A 20,686-nucleotide genomic window follows, 5' to 3' on the forward strand; every position below is an offset into this window, starting at 1 on the left:
TAAATCAAACTTTAAGTCTCTAACGTTTTGCTAATTTTTTTTCTAGAACAAGCGAATAACAACATCAGATTCAGCGTATACCAATAAATTATACCAATAAACCAAATTTGAAAAATCTCTTAATTTTAAAATTTCAGAAAGTGTGAACTACGCTTTTTCAGCCACCGCTACGTAAATAAGATAACGAGGGAAAGAGAGAGAGAGAGACAAACTTGGTGGGATCTGAAGAATATAACAGGTTCATTTATTTATTTATTATCAAAGGCCGGTATCGAAGATATACCGATAGTCTTGCCAATTGTTCATTCGAATCATTAGAGGATGTGTTGTCTCATCAAACTATGGGAGACAATAATGCAAAGTTGTTTCTTAACTATATGATACTTCCTGTGTAAGGATTGTACTTGATCTCATCTGTCTTTATATCGATCTTCCTTGTTCATTGTATCATGTAACAAAAGAAGCATGAGACCTCAATAAAATACATTTTATTGTATTAATAGGGATTGGGATTATCAGTTCAAATGCTTAAGGCAATTAATAACATTATTATTTAACTGATACGAAACAACTGATTTGTTAAAAGGAGTTATTGAGACTTCAGTATATAAAGGTCTACACATGAACATCTTGTTAAACTCTTATTGACACAACTCGACAAAGACTACACCCAAGGAGGTTTGAAGGTATGGATTCTTCAGTATGTGTCTATCATTGTATATCGCTTTAATCCTCTTGTTGTTTACATAACACCGGCTATGCTGATCTTTTAAAAGAAGCAAAACAAGTGTCTCTAACAAATGGGAATATACTTCCATGTATATAAGCGTCGAATTTGATAAGTTTCCGGTCTCCTTAAGAATGTTTCTTGCTTAAATAACACCAGCGACATACAAATATAAATATATCTGACAATAGAGCGTCTAGTTGATGGTATCGTTGACTCCTTGGCATGAAGTAACTATAAAACTTAAAATTAAGAATGAAATTCTGGTTTAAGCAACCCATATAACCTTTCTGGTTTTTTTTTTTTTGGGGAATTTTCAGAAGATTTTTGCAAATTTGTGCTCTCCCCAAGGGAATTCATACAATTAAACGAAATAGTTAATTCATTCATTCTCGCACTTGTTAATTGAGTACTGTCAGGGGAAGTAACACCAACTTGGCTTAATTTTCAATTAACCCATAAAGCGCTGGGATTTACATTTACATAGCATACACTGCTGAGCACATTTTATGAAAATGAGACTACCATGCACACATAAAATACAAAAAATAGTTAAAATAACTTCTTAATATATAATGGTGGCAAGTTTTACATCATCTGAAAAGTAATTAGTTGAACTATTAGTCCTCTTGAATTTTTTTTTTTGGGGGGGGGGTATCGCAGCGTTTGAGTGACATTAGACCCCAACAAACGCCCATAAATTAAATGCATCTATCTGGGCCACGATCGTGGCCTCTCGACCTGTGCGTAGCAGCCACGATCGTGGTTCGTCGCGCTTTATGTGTTAAAAACGGAAAATATAGTTTTCAATTACTATTGATGTTACTTGAGGCAATTGCAGTTTCCGTAGCAAGTAATCAGAGCTTCTGGGTAAACAACATTCTTTGCTTCATGATTAGGAGCATAGACAAATAAGTCTTGCAAACCAACCTTGGAGCAACCAACATAAAGTTGACCATAAGAAAAGCAAAGCTCAATTAAGTGCAAGCCTGTAAATTTCGAAGTCTAACCTTGAGCTTTATTAATAGACATTGCAAAGCAAAGTCGCACTGGGAATTGTGTTCATTTGAACTCAAATGGCATGTCTGTTGGTTTGATTAGAATTCTTGGAATGAAAATCTCTTCCCCAGAGGCACATTCAGTGATGATGGTAGCTTCTGTCACATTAGGTGATAATGTCTTCACAATCAACCTTATCCCATTGCATAATTTAGGAGGATCTAAGTTTCTTAGAAGCATTATTAGGACTCCTACCTTCAGAAAAAGTTTATGTGGAGGAGTTCCAGGTGGCTCAAGAGAATTCAGGAACTCTGTTGGGTAATGGACAGCTTGATTTTTCATCAAGAACTGATTTGTACTCCTTAATGACTGTTGAAATCTTATTAATTAATTCATGGTTAATCCTTGCTACTGTCTCATTTTTTGGAGCAAGAAACGCCCTTTCACTCAACCATTTATGTGAATCATAATTATTACTTAAGTCTGGAAATACCCTGTCCTTCAATTTAGTTGGGGAATTTACCATGATAGCAATATGAGCCAAATTCATATCACCATTCCCATCAAATGGTACTTTCCCATTTCCTAATCGGAAGAGTCAGGTTGAAAACTGTTCTGCACATTGGCCCCCATCTAATAAGACTCACATGTTAGTATTGAAGGAGAATTTCTGTACTTTATTCCATAGGTGTGAAGACTTAATGCATGCTTTTATTTCATCAGATTTTGTTCATCTTGGAATGACTGGTAATGTCAGCCTGAAGTCTCCTGATAAAACTAATGTAACTCCTCCCATACATTTATTGTTGCCGCTTATGTTCTATAAGGTCTTATCAAGAGCTTCAATTGCATTTCTGTGTGACATGGTGCATTCAACCCAGATGATCAGGTGGCATTGGCACAACATTTCTGTTGAACCTGAACCTTTGCTTATGTTATAAATTGGACTGTCATTTGTGACCAGGTCTAACAGTAGTTTAAAAAGCAGAATGAGCTGTTCGTCCTCCTGGGAGAAGTGGGGCAGCAAAACCAGATGATGCTACATCAACTGCAATTCTTTTTCGTTGCCTACCTTAAAGAGTAGCAATGTTGTTACAAATGCTTTACCTGTGCCACCAGGAGCATCAAGAAAGAAAATTCCTTTGATTGATAAAATAATTTTATCATATGCACAGTGTTGTTCTGGAAGAAGTTTAGATTCATGTTCATTCACAAATGCAGCCAAGTCTGTGAAGTCATAATTCGTCTCTCTTGCTATGTCTTTTGAAGTTCAATTACTAATTTTGACAGTTTGTTTTTGGCAGTCCAGAGCCAGACTCTAGCAGATTTTTGCCTATCATGGCCAAAACTTGATCCTCAATTTTAATCAGTGCTTGGTTAAAAATTGTTTCAGAGAACTGAATATTGATATCTGGGTTTGCCTGCATACTTTAAGTCATCAGGCATGTCCTCACAATGTTTCATCCAAAGCAGTAGGAGACTGCCAAGTTGACACATGTTCCAGTATAATTGCAAAAAGGTTACGGAATTTCCTTGGAGAATCTGAGACTGATGCTTCAGTCAATGCAAGGTCCCAATGCTCATCATTTTCTAAAAAACCTTGTTGATAGCATTCTTCCCTATAAGTTTCACACACATGACCATTTACCCTCCTTGAATCTTGGAATGATTTGGAATCATGTGCTTCATGCAAAGGAGCTGTAAGTAGTAGCATTCTGGTGGGGGTGGGGGGCACTGTAAACTCTTGCAAGAGCATCAGCCCCATATTTCCTCTTGTGCCATTTATTGTTTCTTCAGGTGTAAATACTTGGGTAATTGTGGTTAAGGGAGTTTTCTTGCATCTTCATCTACTTGACACAACTTAAAAAAGGCAGGAAAGGTAGTTTCTTTTGGAGAAAGTGCTTGTTGCAAGGCTGTTTGTTTTGTAAAGATAACCCTGTGACCATTCTCTAGATGGACACTCAAATGATATCTGGGTACCTCACATGGATGGGAAAATTGAAGATGTGCCAAAAAGCCTCATTTGTACTGATGTATCTTCCTCTGTCATACTGTGCAACTTCGTCATTTTTATTTATCTGCTGACTGCCATTCTGCATAAGAGTGTATGTTGCAGCATCTAAATCTTTGTTTATATATTTGCATGCATACTTAATAGTTAACAAAGTTGCAGAATTCAACATTGACTCCGACTACCTGTACTCATCTTTGTTTCACTGAAGAATGCTGATCATCTACCCCATCTCCTCTTGTAGAGAGTGAAAACATTGTTTTCAGAAACTTTTTCAAAAATTAAAATGGGTATTATATGAAAAAATGAGTTACGTGAATATCTTCAGAGTGATGGAAATAAATGGCGATTGTAGAATGCCCCACACACAATATAAAACATCAGATGAAATAGACGTGTGTGAGAGAGAGAGGGGGTGTGTTGTCATGATACGTACATACATAAATATGCATACATCTTTTTTGTATGTATGTATGTGTGCATGTGTGAGAAAGAGAGAGAAAGACAGTGAGTACCACTTATACATAACTCTCTCTTTCTCTGTATCACACACACACACGCACACATACATACGAAAAAGTTCACTCTCTCTCTCTTTCTCTCATAAACACACACACATAAATGTATACAGAAGTACATAAAAAAATGTGTGTGTGACTGACTTGTGTGTGTGTGGGAGAGAGAACATTGCAAACAATAAAAGATGTTGTGCATATGGTGGGACTGGGAAGGGATTATCCATTATGAATTGCTTGGACGGAACCAAACGGTCAACATGGAACTCTATGTTCAACAGATGGAATGACTCAACACAGTTATCCAAGAGAGAAGACCTAGTCTGAAGCAATCACAGAAGTGTTGCAGGTGGATGAAGCGATCCTGCTACGACATGGTCACGTGGGTGCGCCCTCTGCGGGCACGATTTCCAGTGCTGTTGGTGTTGTTGTATCACTGTTGCAGGTGATAGATGGTACTGACATGGACATTGTAAGCTTTTGTAACAACCAGGGCATGATGCCCTGCTTGCAAGTAGCTGATAGCTTGTTCTCTCTGTGCTGCTGACAATCAGGTCATACCTGATGCATCCAAATTACGAATGCCAGGAACATGGTCCAGGTTGATTTTTGTACCCATAACCTCCACGGCATTCAATGCAGCTATGTTTTGGTGTCTCATTTCAGGGAAAGTTGAAAGGTTACTGCAATTTGGGTCTCTGCCATAAACCAGCATGTCTTGGAATATTTACATTTACATTCCCAAAATAAATTTTCAGAATTTACCATATAAAAATGACATTTGGAAAAAATCATGTTTCTTTTTGTGGTTCAGTATATTCTTATATGTATATATGTGTGTGTGTGTATATATATATATATATATATATAGGCATAGGAGTGGCTGTGTGGTAAGTAGCTTGCTTACGAACCATATGACTCTGGGTTCAGTCCCACTGCGTGGCACCTTGGGCAAGTGTCATCTACTATAGCCTCGGGCTGACCAAAGCCTTGTGAGTGGATTTGGTAGACGGAAACTGAAAGAAGCCCTTTGTATGCGTGTATGTCTGTGTTTGTATCCCCAACATTGATTTTAGTTGTAAGTGATGAGTGACAATTAGTTAAAGTGATGTTATTCCTTTGGTTCATTTTAATTAGGTTTTCATGTTAGTATTTTCATTATGATTTTGGTGTTTTAGTCAATCTTATATGGTTTTCGTATGGGAAAATATATTTTCTATAATTAAAATTTATATTTAATAGATATTGGTCTACACTGGTTTATTCCCATGTTGTGTTGTTTTGAGATAACTGAAACCTGATAGTTGAAGTGATCTGTTATTCTACTAGTTTATATTTGGATTGTTCTAACATTTTTGTGTTTTATATGTGTGTTATAGATTGTTAGGTAGCAAGGTCTTGGTTTACATTTTTTAATTGATCCATATATTTTCAATTCTAGGTTGATTTTTCCTTAAGTTATTATTTTCTGTTTTATGTATTGGCAAACTGTGTTTTGAACTATGTTCACTAACATTTAGTTCACTAGTTTGATTTAATGTTTTATGGTTTCTAAGTTCCATAATTCTTTGGATGGCAATGTTCATTTTGATATTTTTTGTTTTCTGTGTTCTTTTCTTTTTAATTTATGCACTTTGTAGCTATAGGTATGAAGCAATTTATGTTTAAGATTTGATATTTGTTACAATAAGCAGGTGGAGACATAATGGACATGTTGCCCAAATATTTTCCTCCTGCTTCTTGTCTATTAATTCCTAGGCAGTGTTTAACTTTTTATTAACACATATGGATGCATGCGTTATACGCATCTTTATATGTATAAATGCATGTGTGTGTGCATGTGCGTGTGTGTGTTCTTTCTCCTACAGTTGCCTTATCATGTCTTTTCTTGCTTTACAGTTTTGCTGGTCTTCCCTTACAAACTGTAGTGGAACATCTATGCGCACCAGAGTGACTGCTACCAATCATTTATGGATTCACTATATTGTATAACCCACATAGCATCCATCAACCGTATCTGCTCATCAGAATGTGAAAACAGAAATTTTTTCAACTAAAACTATGTGTGTCATTTGGAGAGTATTTAATTAATAACAAGCACTCTAGTGGTAAGTAGAAAATAAAACTACACTGCACATTTTGAACATTTATAAACAGTGTCTCATGACAGCCAAGAAATTCAACTGTAACAGATGACTGTAACTTCACTGACACTTCTCAGATTTTAAGAATTTGTTAGGAATTAATATGGAGGAGATTAATCGCATAGACACTTCTAACACAACTGTTTTTACGAATGTAGATTCAGTTACACAGACTTACAGTGGTGGGAAACGTTTATGTGGCAAAACATTTTCTAAACAAAGAAATATTTCTGAATATCGTTGTCAGATTTGTAGGAAAATATTCTCTTCAGAAAACGAAGTCATCACACACAGAGAAATACATAATAAAGAAAAACGTTATTATTGTGAAGTATGTGGGAAAAATTTTGTCTCTAACAAAAAATTAACAATACACAAACGTATTCATACTGGAGAGAAACCTTATCACTGTAAAATATGTGGAAAATCATTCTCTGTTAATTCCAATCTAATAGTTCATAAAAGGATACACTCTGGGAAAAAACCCTATCATTGTGAAATCTGTGGGAAATCCTTCATTCAGAATTCTCATCTTGTAGTTCACAAGTCGATACATACAGGAGAAAAACCTTATTACTGTGAAATTTGTGGCAAGTCTTTTGCCTCTAACAGTAATGTAAGAAAACACATAAGATTGCACACTGGTGAAAAATCGTTTCAGTGTGAAATATGTGGGAAATCTTTCATTGAGAATTATCCGCTTGTTCTCCATAAACGTAGTCACACTGGAGAAAAACCCTTCCACTGTGAAATATGTGGCAAATCTTTCATTGAGAATTATCACCTTCTTATCCATAAACGCAATCACACAGGGGAAAACCCCTTCTACTGTGAAATATGTGGCAAATCTTTCGCTCATAATTCAGGTCTTGTTATTCACAAGCGTAGTCACACTGGAGAAAAACCCTTCCATTGTGAAATTTGTGGGAAATCATTCTCTGTTAATTCTAGTCTTGTGGTTCACAAACGGAGACATACTGGAGAAAAACCTTATTGCTGTGAAGTATGTTCGAAATCTTTTATCACACACACTCTATTAAAAACACACCAGCAAATACATACTGGAAAAAACATGTTTCATTGTGAAATATGTGGGAAAACTTTTCTCCATAATGCTAATTTCATCAGACACAAAATAATTCACTCTGGAGAAAAACCTTATCATTGTGAGACGTGTGGGAAATCTTTTATCCAGAATAGTGACTTAACCAAACACAAACGAACACATACTGGGGAAAAACCGTTCCACTGTGAAATATGTTTGAAATCATTTGCTGTTAAATCTAATCTTGTGGTTCACAAAGCAATACACTCTGGAGAAAAACCCTTCCACTGTGAAATATGTGCAAAATCATTCTCTGATAATTCTACTCTCAAAAGACACAAAAACATACACACCAAAAAGAAGCCTTTTGAATGAAACATGAGAAATCTTTCTCTTCTATAAACAAGTACACCTTGTAGAATATATGAATATATTGGAAATCATTCTCAATAAATTCTCGGCGTTTATATCTATGAAAATGCTCTTCATTGAGATAAGCCCTATCATGTAAATATTTGGAAAATCTTTTTTTATTGGATCACACACTTGTTGAGAAATGAGTACGCAAGAAAAAATATCTAGCAAAGTTTGTTGAAAATCATTCCAAAGTCAGTCTACACTTGTAATCCACAGTTGAATAGTGGCTAGAGAAAAATTATCATTGTGAATCATCATCATTTTATATTCACTTTCAATGAGTTGGACAGGACATCACAGTATTAATCAGTTCTTATCAGGAATTACTGCAACAAGCAGGGGTTGAAACATGTTAAAGTAGAAAGTTGAAAATAGAATGTAGTGGGTGCATTTAGTCAACCCCACCCCCCCTCAGCATTAGTGGGGGTTACTTACCTTGTGTGCCATAACAACAGAGTTCTCACTACCCTATGATGTATTCATTCACTCAAATTAATGTGTCCATAATTACATCACCAGGGTAATGCAGTAAATAAAAGTGGGGGATGAATGACGGGAAGAGAAAGGCTAATCATATGGTTTATCAGATGCTACCTTCCTTTGTTGCACTGATAAAATTAATACAAATAGAAAGAAAATGGAAAGATAGTGAATGTTGTGGAAATGAGTAAGGGTGAGAGTGACGAGCACTAGAAAGTTTGTCATGCCTTGTTTCTACTCCATTCCCCAACCACTGAACAGAGTGCATTGAATGCTTTTTACTTATTTATTTTTTTTTTGCTCTGTATACTTTACAGAGTGTACAAGGTGAATGTAATTGTGGCCCCAAACTGGAGAGGTTTCTTTTTGCCTGACAAGACTAAAGGGTTATCACTACTCTTTTCTTTGTTCATTCACTCAATATTGATAGAGTGATCCCAGAAGAAACCCAGAATGAATGAATGGGTAAATGGAACAAATGTATAAGGGTAGAAACAGAGTAATTGGGATGAGGGTAGGAGAGGTAGAGTGCAAGAATATTCACTGTTGGTATAGAAAGGGTGATAGCCAAGCATATTTAGAGCATGATAATGCTAGGTAGGGATTGAATACAAGTAGATCCAGTGCCATTCCTCAGTGTGGTTTGTGGAGAGAGATTGACAGGTCTAATGACTTTCCTAACATCCTTAGCAATGGCAGCTTGTATATAAGAACTGCAGCAGCCCCTATTTTCACTTGATATTATCGATAACATTCAATATAATGAGGCCTTTTTTCTTTAATTCTTCCTTTATACTTGTACATTATATAATACTTAAACTTAATGTCAGTAGCCATCCCCTAGTTTATGAAAAAAATACAAAAATCCTTGTATAGAACTGTGCACTTCACCAGTCCAGTGATTCAGTGTTTGACTGTTGTGCGCATGCTCACATGTCCAAGATAGGAAGCTTCACACTAGGGAGAGACAGCACTATCATTCACTCAGTGCTGGTGAAAGGTAGTGTTTCTTTTTGACTCCGCATCTGTTGTGCTTAAAAACGTGTTTATATTCTTGAATATGATGAAGTGTAGAATTAGATTATTATCTGCTTCCAGCTTCAGTGTTGCTGCCAGGATTTGAAAAATAGGGCAGATTTTTCCCTCTTATTTTGTGATTTAGAGGAGATTTTTGAAAAACAAGGGGCAATTCACGGCAGTGTTCAGTGAACAAATTAAACACACTGCCCAGCAGTGGCTAAAATGCAAACCGATCAAGTTTATGTTTAAATATTCTTTTTATATGTTTGTTTCCTATTACACAATATTAAAACAACAGCTAAAAATTTTCTGATGCAGCACCCCAACTAATTTTATCTACAAGCCACCACTGAAGAGAGGGTAATAATGATGTATGGTAAAGATATGAGAAGGTATCATGACAGTGGTTGATGTAGAGCAAAGGACCCAAATATTTATCATCATCATCATCATCGTTTAACGTCCGTTCTCCATGCTAGCATGGGTTGGATGGTTCGACAGGGGATCTGGGAAGCCAGAAGGCTGCACCAGGCTCCAGTCTTATCTGGCAATGTTTCTACAGCTGGATGCCCTTCCTAACGCCAACCACTCCGTGAGTGTAGTGGGTGCTTTTTACGTGCCACCTGCACTGGTGCCAGGCGAGGCTGGCATCAGCCACAGTCGGATTGGTGCATTTTACGTGCCACCGGCACGGAAGCCAGTTGAAGCGGCGCTGGCATCGGCCACGATTCGGACAGTGCTTTTTACGTATCTCCAGTCCAGGGGTCCTGGCATCTGCCGGGTGCCAGTCATAGGATTGGTTCAATTTCGATTCCGATTTCATTTGCCCCAGCAGGTCTTCGCAAGCAAAGGGGGGTTGGCATAGGTGCCTGTTGTCGGATGAGGTTTGATATCGACTTCGCTTACCTCAACAGGTCTTTGTGTGTCCAAGGGAGTAAAGGCATGCATATATGTATATATATGTAAATCCCAGCTACTTTCAACATTCATTTCACCATGTTTGAATGACTTGGTGGGTTCTCTCTAGTACTACATATATGTGAATGTGTATGTTAGTAATATTTGTGGCAGACAATGAATGAGAATTTTTTGTCCACAATATTAATGTAACATTTCAGTGAAATAGCACAGCCAAATCTGCCTCATGCATAAAGTTGTAAATAGTAAGTTTCATTAGTTTCTTTCTTCTATTCTTAGTTGCTGTATATTGAAAACTATTCATGCAGAAAATGATGATTATTATAAGTATATTTACCTTACAAACTGCAGAAATGACTACCTTATTAACTGCAGGTTTTTGTAAAATAGTTTACCAACCATAAAAATATGTAGTTTCAAGTGGCATTAGAAACTGCATTCAATAAACCAAAACGCAGTAGAATTAACTATTTTATGCTAGCATGGAAAGCGGACGTTAAACGATGATGATGAACTGTTGCTATTTTTATTACTTTTCTTTTTCCAGTTTTTATCCCTTTTTCCTTTCATCTCACAGTCTATGGTTGTATATGAGAGTGAAATATTCATAGCCATTTATTTTTTTCAATGAGATGTGAGAAAAAAATAAACTTCAATTAAAAAATAAAACACAAACTTTATTTTTTTTTTATGTTGTATGTGTGAATTCAATGAATAAATTAATTGTTTTTTTATTTCACTTCTTCAAATAAATTACTTGAAACTAAATTCTACCATTTTTCATTGAGTTCATATGATGTATCATGTCTTTCTTTTCTGTTCAATAGGTGTCGTCTGAGTAATATGAGCTTGTCCTCAATGGCTGTTTGAACCAATTTTATATATTATTCCAATGTTACTGCTGTTTATCAGCAGTTGTTAGTATCTTTCTTGTCTTATGTTTATGCTGAAAACCTCTTTGAGTGCCCAGTTTAGTATCCCAAATGCTGGTGCTAGCACTAATACTACATGCCATATTGTCAGTTCTTTTCTTTGCTTTATCAATTTTAAGGTACTCCAAGGTTCAATTGTCTCCTAGTCTTCTGTATAGCAACAACTTAATTGTCACCATTTTCAGTAACACTTATATTTACATAGATGACACTATCCTTCATTACTCTCTAACATTCTCCAGCTATATATTATCCATTTGCAACCTTGGTGCCACATGCCAAGTACACACTAACTCTATGAAGAGAGGCCTTGAAAGTATTCTCCAATGAAGATATGCCTATCTTGTTTTTTCCAGTTGCTAAAAAAACACAAATGCCACTCATCAAGGAAATAATATGGCACCACACTCCACTTAAACATGAATAGCACTTATCAAGAGTCTTCAGAATCACTTCAATTGTTGTTAAATTTCAGTATCTCTGAGGTTTTATCTTGGCAAAAAAGTACGTCCTTAACATGGGATGGCATCCAATGACTGGGCCTGCTCTTCAGGCTAGAAGATATTTCAACTTCTAGCAATTACTGATACCTGACAAAGCTCAGCTGAGGTTCACAATGGTGTATTGCTTTCACATCTGAAATGATGCTACTGCTAACATATACAAGCATCCTCGACTGCATCCAGGAAGCCTCCCAACATTCCCACTGACAACAGATACACTCAAGTCTATGGCCCACAAGCATGCTGTTTACTTTCTCAACCTTTTCTACTGTTACTATAATGGTGTTTGCTCCTTGGAGCTGGATATGCTCAAGCCATCTCCTGTCAAGCACTCCTGTCTACTTGTCCATCTTCTTACTATCACCCATATTGTGTCCAACCCTCAGGTCCTGCATTCATCAATATACCTAATCCCTCCTTTCCAGAACATTGGCCCTCTGGAATTCTTTACCTGCTCATCAAATGTTGGATTTCAAAGGTTCAAGAGTAGCATTTAAGGTATCAATCCCACTGGTGTAGGAGCACCAACAAACTAAATAAGGCCTTTCCTCCAGACTCCGCAAGTATAAAAAAAACACCACATTCATTATTGGAGATAAGGGAGAGAGACCATTGACATCCATTATCTGGGTAAATGTCTTTCCTCAATTGATGACCAAATATGAACACTTAACCTGATCAAACTCTGTTCATATGCTCCATAAGAATATTGTGGCCAACCCAAATTGTCTCTTGCTGTCATGAATTTATCAGAACATAACTTAAGATCATCAACAGGAAAGGTGTGTGTGACTTTTTTCTCTCCTTGGCAGATCCTAACTTGTAACCCTTACATATCACTTTGTAGGGTTGACAAGTTCAGTGCAAGAATGAACATTAGTAAAGTCAAGCTTTCCTACTGATATACTAATTTTGTTTGTGAGAATAGTAGTTGCTTCAATTCTTAGTGGAATATGATGTAGTCAGTCTTTTAATGGCATCCACCGTAGCAAATGGAGACTTGACAAGTCTTGTCTCTTGTATGCGCAAGCAAGGAACAAATGCACTTCCATAGTTTAGTTGTGTAGTCAGTAAACTTAAGCGATGCTGCTTCATTTCTTTGAGGACTGCTCTATTGAGGAAGAACTGCTTGACACAGTTCTAGAACACTTTCTTTCTGCTTGCTCATCACTCACCGCATCATTTGTTTTGCGCAGGAGTGGCTGTGTGGTAAGTAGCTTGTTTACCAACCACATGGTTCCGGGTTCAGTCCCACTGCATGGCACCTTGGGCAAGTGTCTTCTACTATAGTCTCGAGCCGACCAAAGCCTTGTGAGTGGATTTGGTAGACGGAAACTGAAAAGAAGCCCGTCGTATATATGTATATATATATATATATATATATATATATGCATGTTTGTGTGTCTGTGTTTGTCCCATTAGCATTGCTTGACAACCGATGCTGGTGTGTTTATGTCCCCGTTACTTAGCGGTTCGACAAAAGAGACCGATAGAATAAGTACTGGGCTTACAAAAGAATAAGTCCCAGGGTCGAGTTGCTCGATTAAAAGGCGGTGCTCCAGCATGGCCGCAGTCAAATGACTGAAACAAGTAAAAGAGTAATGATCTTTGAGAAACACAAGTGATTACAGTGAGTACTAATAAACATGTGCCAAAGAATTTTTGAAAAATGAAATTATGCTTGCAGTAAAAAATACTAAGGAAGCTCAGAAGTTAGACATACATGTCTCATTGGGGTTTTGGAAAAAACTGTCTCCTAATGGAGTTAAGGAAGACTGTATTATAAAAGATGAAACAGTCTCAGCAATAGTGTTGTACGAATGGTGCAGGAAGTGAGGTTTGAAGAAGTTGGGACAGGTGATATTCAGAAATTATTGCATCATGATATTGAAATATTCAGGAGCTGAGGAGAAGAACTATGCAGAATTTGATGGAGAAAGATGGACTGTAGAATGGTTTATAAAAATAATAATAATAATAATAATTGTGTACAGTGCTCAGGTGCACTACAACTCATCTAAAGTGTATATATAATCAGGTGTAGTTTTGGCGGATTTCGGAAAGCATGAGGGCCTTAAAGGATGCAGTGTCATGGCAGTCAACAACTGACGCAGGCAGTTTATTCCATGCTTCAGCAACTCTGAGCGTGAAAAAATGTTTCCGAAAGTCATGGGAGCTGTGTTGTTTTCTGACTTTGTAGGCATGTCCACGTGTGTTAGACACATGGAGATCAAAAAGGTGTTCAGTGTTGTTGGTGAGGTGGTTGATAACTTTGTGGGTGTTTACCAAGTCCGTCGCCAGACGCCGGAGCTTTAGTGAATCCATGCCCAGGGAAACAAGGCGCTCAAAATATGGTAGGTGTCTGATGGAGGGCATGCGTTTGGTTGCACGTCTCTGGACAGATTCCAGGAGGTCAATGTTCTGAGCAAGATAGGGATTCCAAACTGATGATGCGAATTCCAAGTGTGGTCGTACCATAGCTGTATACAGTTTTAAATAGATGGCTGGAGAGCGGCTAACAAAAGTCTTGCTGAGTGATGCCAAGACACCCTCGGCCTTCTTGACAATTTTAGAGATATGCTTTGTCCAACGCAAATCACTGCTGACAGTGATGCCTAGGTCACGCTCGCAAGAGGATTTCTTGATATCAGTGTTGTGGAGGGAGTATGTGGACGCAGGGTTTTTTCTCCCAAAATGCATGGTGGTACACTTGTCCACAGCCAGTTTCAGTTGCCAGTCTGTGATCCATTGCTGCATTGTGTCTAGGTCTGATATCAGGATCTGTCCTCTTGATTTCAAGGTACAGCTTGATGTCGTCTGCATATTTCAATACTGTGGCATTCTTTAAATTGGCATCTATGTCATTAATGTATGCCACAAACAAGAGGGGACCAAGGACAGATCCCTGTGGTACACCCGATGACATTTCATATGGTGTAGAGTGCTGTCCTAGAACTGTGACTACCTCCTTTCGGCTGAGGATGAAGGATTTCAACCAGTTAAAAAGGTCATCCCCCACACCCATTGCAGAGAGTTTTACCATAAGCCTTTTGTGTGGCACAGAGTTGAAAGCCTTAGCAAAGTCAAGGTAGACAACATCCACCCATGAGCCACTGTCAGTGATCTGAGTAATGTTCTCAAGGAACTCGACAAGCTGATCACTGCAGCTGGAGTTAGGGACAAATCCATATTGTGAGGGTCGGATGAGACTGTGAGAGCTCCAGAAGTTCCAGAGTGTTTCTCTGACACACGATTCCATCAGTTTTGCAATACAGCTAGTGAGACTGACTGGGCGATAGTTGACAGGTGATGTGCGGTTGCCCTTTTTGAACAGAGGAATGACACTGGCAGTTTTCCACTGCTCCGGAGTAGCACCATTGTTGAGACAGTACTGGAAGAAAATAGAAAGCTGGTGTAAAAGGAAGTGCCTGCCACGTTTGAGAAGCAGGTATGTAACTCCATCGAGACCAGGGGAGGCATAGTTGCGCTTATTTTGAAGGTGACGTTGCAGCATTGCAGGTGTAAATTCCATAGTTGTTATGGAGTTTGCTGTTAGTGATGGTGAAGATGGTACATTTTGACTTTCAACAGTGAATATGTTTGCATAGCACTCGGCAATGAGTTCTGCGCATTCCTTGGGGTTGTCAGTGATCTGGTTTGTGTGAGGGTTGCGAAGAGGGCCCACTGGAGAGTGAGGTCTCTGCTTTGAATGCACATATTTCCAGAAAACCTTGCTGTCAGGATTGGCTGCTATGCACTGTTCAAATTCAAGCACTGCTTTTTTTGTCACTTGCTTGAGATGGTTGGAGGATTTATTCCGCTTCTTCCTGTTGGTGTCTGATTTATGCAACTTGTATTCCCGTTCAGCAGTCCAATGTTCCTTCCTGGCAAGTCGGACCGCTGAAGTTTCCCAAATTGCCCTTTTGGGGCGGTTCTTCTTTTTTTGTTTACGTGGCACTGATGCTGCACATGCTGCCCATATTGAGTCCAGGAAGGGAGAGACCCTGGTATTGAAGAATACAGTAAGTTGCAATGAGAGTATGTTGAAACAAGAAGTAAAAGCTAAGTTTGAAAAGTAGAAAAAGAATAGTGGAGGGAATTCTTGTACCATGGAGAGAAAAAGTGAAAACTGGGTGCTGACATTGATGGTGGTCGCTTAACCAAAAATGAATAAGATCAAACATTATAAGAGAAAATAAATAATTTTGTTCTGTTTGGCAAAAATTTGGTCCTAGTAGTCTGTATGACAGAACCAATCTGATTGACAAAAGAATTTTGAAAGGTCTTTTATTAGTGCCTTGTGACTGAGCTCAAATACATTCAACCATGTGGTCAGACACCAATTACGAAGAACTGACAATGTAGACACAGGAAACCAAAGACAAGAACCTTCATGCATTTTTAACGTTGCATGATTTTGAAGCATGGGAAATGAAGTCAGGTTGAGATGTTTTCAATAATCTAAATAATGGTATATTTATATTACATTTGACAGTCATCTTTGAAAGAAAATGACTAGTTAGATTTTGACAACTTTGTGACATAATTATAAATGAATTACATCTTTAAGTCTATTTTTGATTTACATAAAAATAAATGACCATGCAGTGCATGGCTGGCATAGCTGGAGTGCATACTACTGACATATATACACATATATTTACATATCAGACTGGGCCTGGTGCAGCCTTCTGGCTTCCCAGACCCCAGTTGCACCGTCCAACCCATGCCAGCATGGAAAGCAGACGCTAAACGATGATGATATTTATTTATATATAACTATATATATATATATAATTAAAATGAGGGTGAACAATTAGATATTAATTAGATTAACATCAATTTAAAACCAGTGGTCTAGCATATAAAAAACCTATTACATACATATGAGAGGGATGACCACTATGTGGACAACCTTTATGCTAGAAGTAGATCCGCTATGGTCATACCACTAAGAAATGTTCTCAAAGTAAATTTAGCAAGCACCAGAACTTAAGTGAGCAAGACAAATGAAAAGTAGCAAAAATATAGATTAATCATAAACACGACAAAAGCCCAAACACAAACCTGGAAGTATGTATACTACTACTACTGGATAGTACAGGGTGAAATCTGAAGATGGACAACCTTTATACTGTACTCTACTATGTTCTTAACAGAATATACCGTAACTATATATATCATCATTGTTTAACGTCCGCTTTCCTTGCTAGCATGGGTTGGACGATTTTGACTGAGGGCTGGTGAGCCAGATGGCTGCACCAGGCTCCAATCTTGATCTGGCAGTTTCTACAGCTGGATGCCCTTCCTAACGCCAACCACTCCAAGAGTGTAGTGGGTGCTTTTTATGTGCCCAGTCAGGCGGTACTGGCAATGACCTCACTCGAATCTTTTTACACGTGCCAATGAAGCGACGTTGGTAACGATCACGCTCGAATGGTGCCCTTGTACGTGCCATGGGTACAGAAGCCAGTTGGCTGCTCTGGCAATAATCACGCTCGGATGGTGCTCTTGGCACCCTACTAGCACAGGCATGAGTGCCAGTAAGGTGACACTGGTAACGATCATACTCGAATAGCCGCTCTGTCAACGATCACACTCGTATGGTGTGCTCTTTGCACCCTGCTAGCACAGATGCCAGTCATTGAATTGATTTTGATTTCACTTGCCTCAACAGGTGTTCGCAAGCAGAGTTTAGTGACCAAAGAAGGAAAAGGTACGCATAAGTGGGCTGGTTACGCTCCTGGCATAGGCCACAAGTTATGGTCTCATTTGGCTTGCCAGGTCTTCTCAAGCACAGCATATTTCCAAAAGTCTTGGTCGCTATATATATATATATATATATATATATACACACACACTAAGTTATAGGTATATATGCATATTTCAAGAGTTATAGCTCTTTCATCAACACATTGTCCAACTCCTCAACTATTCATAAACATTGCTTAGCAGTGTAACACTAATGGATAGACCAATTTACCTATCAAACACATTCCTGGCAGCTGGTACATAAATATTAATTACTAGTAAGGGAACAGCATTTCGTTTTGCAGCCATAATATACTACCAAGTATATTAAAGATTTACAAGTCAATATTGTGCCATAAATTTTGTGTTAGCAGTGTGATATTCTCATTTTAGGTGATAAACTATAGAGTTTCTAGAGAATTCAGGGCCAGCACTATGGATTACAATGTTTTATCTATAACTACGGCTATGTAAACAGTGCAGTTGAAGATAACAAAAAAAAAGTTAGTTAATAGGTATATATGCATATCTCAAGAGTTATTGCTCTTTCATCTGCACCACATCCAACCCATCAAACTACCCAAGAACGCATTGCTTAAATACCCATTAAGTTTAGCAGTGTAACTCTAATGGATTGACCGATTTACGTATTCGTATACGAAATGTCGTAACTTACAGTGCTGAAATCTGTAGAAAATCTATAGTTTATCACTTAAAAATGAGAATATCGTTTTTAAGCATATTATGGTTGCAAAACGAAATAGTGCCTTTGCTAGTAATCAATACACACACTTATAAATATATTGGGATCTTTTCGGTTTGAACGGCAGTTTTTTCTAGCCGTGTCATATGAAATTGTCACCCAGAATCGATCTATTGCATTTCAATATCTTTTAAGGTTAAGGGTGGGGGGAAGGGTATCTTTTTTTCTTCACAAATGTAAATAAACCCAATCTGTTTCTTAAACGAGGGACATATTCATACGGCACAGAATGCTTTTTATCTCAATAGACGTCAGTGATTAGTTGAAATTGCAGAAATTGAAGAAAAAAAAACAAATATCTTACAAAGTATAGAATTTTCTCAATAAAGCCAAGAGAAAAAGGTGTTTCATAAACACATTCTACCAGTATACGAAGTTTAAAATTTTTTAGTTACCTAGAAATTATGTTAAAAAACTGCCGTTCAAACCGAAAAGATCCAAATATTGTTTGCTTCTCGTTACTGCTAGTTTCATTTCGGTATGCGCATGCTCAACCAGATGTTGACTGCTGGCTGCCATTAGCGAAGTTTTGTTTAGATGTAAACTGTTCATTGAATCAGCTTCAAACCCTAGTTTGTGACAGTGGGTCTTAGTATTTGGAATTATGGATACTACTTTTAACGGTAAGTCAGCTGTAACCGGTTTATTTCCAATTTTGCATTTATATTATCGAATACAGTGGAAAAGATATTTCATGTAACTATACAGTTGCAAATCTTATTAACTTTTTAAAGCTTGTGTGCTTACAAAAATTTTGTCGCTTCCAGTTGTTGGAATCGATGGTTTTAGGGTAAAATTTGTTGCAAGGTTTATTTGTGGTTGTTTTCCTTCGTATAAATGTTTACAAGTAGGTTTTCAACCCAGAGTTTGTCCTTAATTTGAACCAGCGAGACTAGGTAGAATCCCTTTCTGTATAGTTATATCGTGTCGATGCCAATCTAAAGTGAAACTATAAAAGCGTGGAATTATTGGTGACAATCAATCGCTTTGGGTCTCAGAATTGTCAAGTTCGTTCGTTAGTTTCCATGCGTAACTGCACGTGTTGTCAACCAACTGTAAACACACGGGCTATTTTAACTAATATAGCTTTTTCGACGTTGATCTCGTTTCCTTCTTGGAAATTTACGGATTTTAAATACACAAATGAAGCAGGTAAGAACGAATCCTAGCCGCATACACATACATGCACAAAAATGCATGCATGCATACATACAAACATAACTCGTACATTATAAGTATGCAAGGTATTTTCTTAAGTTTAGAATGCGACATTGTTTTTGCTATCTACATTCCACACACATATACATGCAAAAAAGTATGCACATGTATGTATGTGCGTGTATATGAATGATACTGGGTGTCTTTGTGTGCGTATGTGAGTACGTTCGCACACACGTACACCCATTAGCTTTCATATACACGTACATACTAATACACACATCATGTTCAACCATTATTTTTCATATACACATACATACAACCATTGCACAAACACACACACATACATGTACAGCCATTATATTTCTTTTACACGTTCATACATAAATACACACATGTACAACCATTATTTTTTTATATACACGTACATACAACCATTACGCACGCATCTTTTATAGACGCACCACTCTTCTTAAACTTCGCAACATCAAAAGTAAATAAATAAAACTTACCGGAAAATAACGAACGAATTTATTTTTAATTAACCAAAAGGGTCAAACATAGATGGGACAGACAAGGGGTCGGGCAGGGTTGCCAATTTAGCATATTAATGCCAGATCTAGCATTTTCTTCAGCATTTAGCAGAAATTTTTTGAATCTAGCATTTAGCAGGGAAAACAGCAGGTTTAAAATTTTGTTTAGCATTTTTCTCTGATCATGACATTTCCTCAATAGTTACCCTGTTTTCTTCTTTTTCCTCCTTTTCTACTTTCGTTAATGTATCTTATAGCCAAATTTTAATACTATCGGCTATTGTTGAATTTTTCTTTCACTTTCTTGAAACTTCAAAAGGGAGTTTATCAATATTGGCATTCTTTCGATTTAACTCGACAAAAACAAAACATTTCACTTCGGGTATTTCCGTAGAAGCGAATGACAGTTCGATTCTGTTTTCATGAAACAGGTAAGAACAAATATGCAAGGCTTTTTTTTCTTCAAGTTTACATCGCCAAAATGTTACATGAGTTCGTATGAATATCATTTTAAAAATTTACTAAAAAATATTTTATACAACGATTAATTTCCTTTAAACTAGAACTTTTTTTTAAATAAAAAGAAAACGAATAAAAGTTTAAAAGATCGAACCCGGCAGCCTATAAGGCCCAGCAACTATCTTTTCTTTCCATCAATGATTAAGCTGGGTTACTAACACCCACCTTTCTCATCACATCATTCCATCGTTTCTTGTATTCTCTCGGTGGCAGGGTCTTCCTCTCCAGAAATTTTCTGCCCCGTAGGGCAA

General features: G+C 37.4%; 2 protein-coding genes across 3 annotated transcripts in view; both read left to right on the forward strand.

Moving 5' to 3' along the window:
- The first annotated feature begins 231 nt into the window (after positions 1-231).
- Positions 232-9,790, forward strand: LOC115216823 (zinc finger protein 665-like). 2 transcript variants are annotated; one of them, XM_036506442.1, is made up of 2 exons: positions 232-700; positions 6,152-9,790. In XM_036506442.1, the coding sequence occupies exon 2, from the start codon at positions 6,500-6,502 to the stop codon at positions 7,814-7,816; it is 1,317 nt and encodes a 438-aa protein (XP_036362335.1). In that variant the 5' UTR covers positions 232-700; positions 6,152-6,499; the 3' UTR covers positions 7,817-9,790. The 2 variants fall into 2 exon arrangements, with proteins under 2 accessions (XP_036362335.1, XP_029642267.1); XM_029786407.2 differs by having other exon boundaries at positions 232-686.
- An 8,884-nt stretch (positions 9,791-18,674) lies between these two features.
- Positions 18,675-20,686, forward strand: part of LOC115216615 (zinc finger protein 665-like) — a 34,989-nt gene continuing 32,977 nt past the window's right edge. Inside the window, exon 1 of the mRNA XM_029786095.2 lies at positions 18,675-18,848. The gene's annotated coding sequence lies outside the window, so the exon portion shown is untranslated. The remainder of the gene's footprint in view (positions 18,849-20,686) is intronic.

The sequence above is a fragment of the Octopus sinensis genome, linkage group LG10 (assembly GCF_006345805.1).
Source record: "Octopus sinensis linkage group LG10, ASM634580v1, whole genome shotgun sequence".
Lineage (NCBI taxonomy): Eukaryota > Metazoa > Mollusca > Cephalopoda > Octopoda > Octopodidae > Octopus > Octopus sinensis.

What these genes read in the sequence shown, in the direction of transcription:
- LOC115216823 (XM_036506442.1), top strand. Translation starts at nt 6,500, where the DNA reads ATGGAGGAGATTAATCGCATAGACACTTCTAACACAACTGTTTTTACG.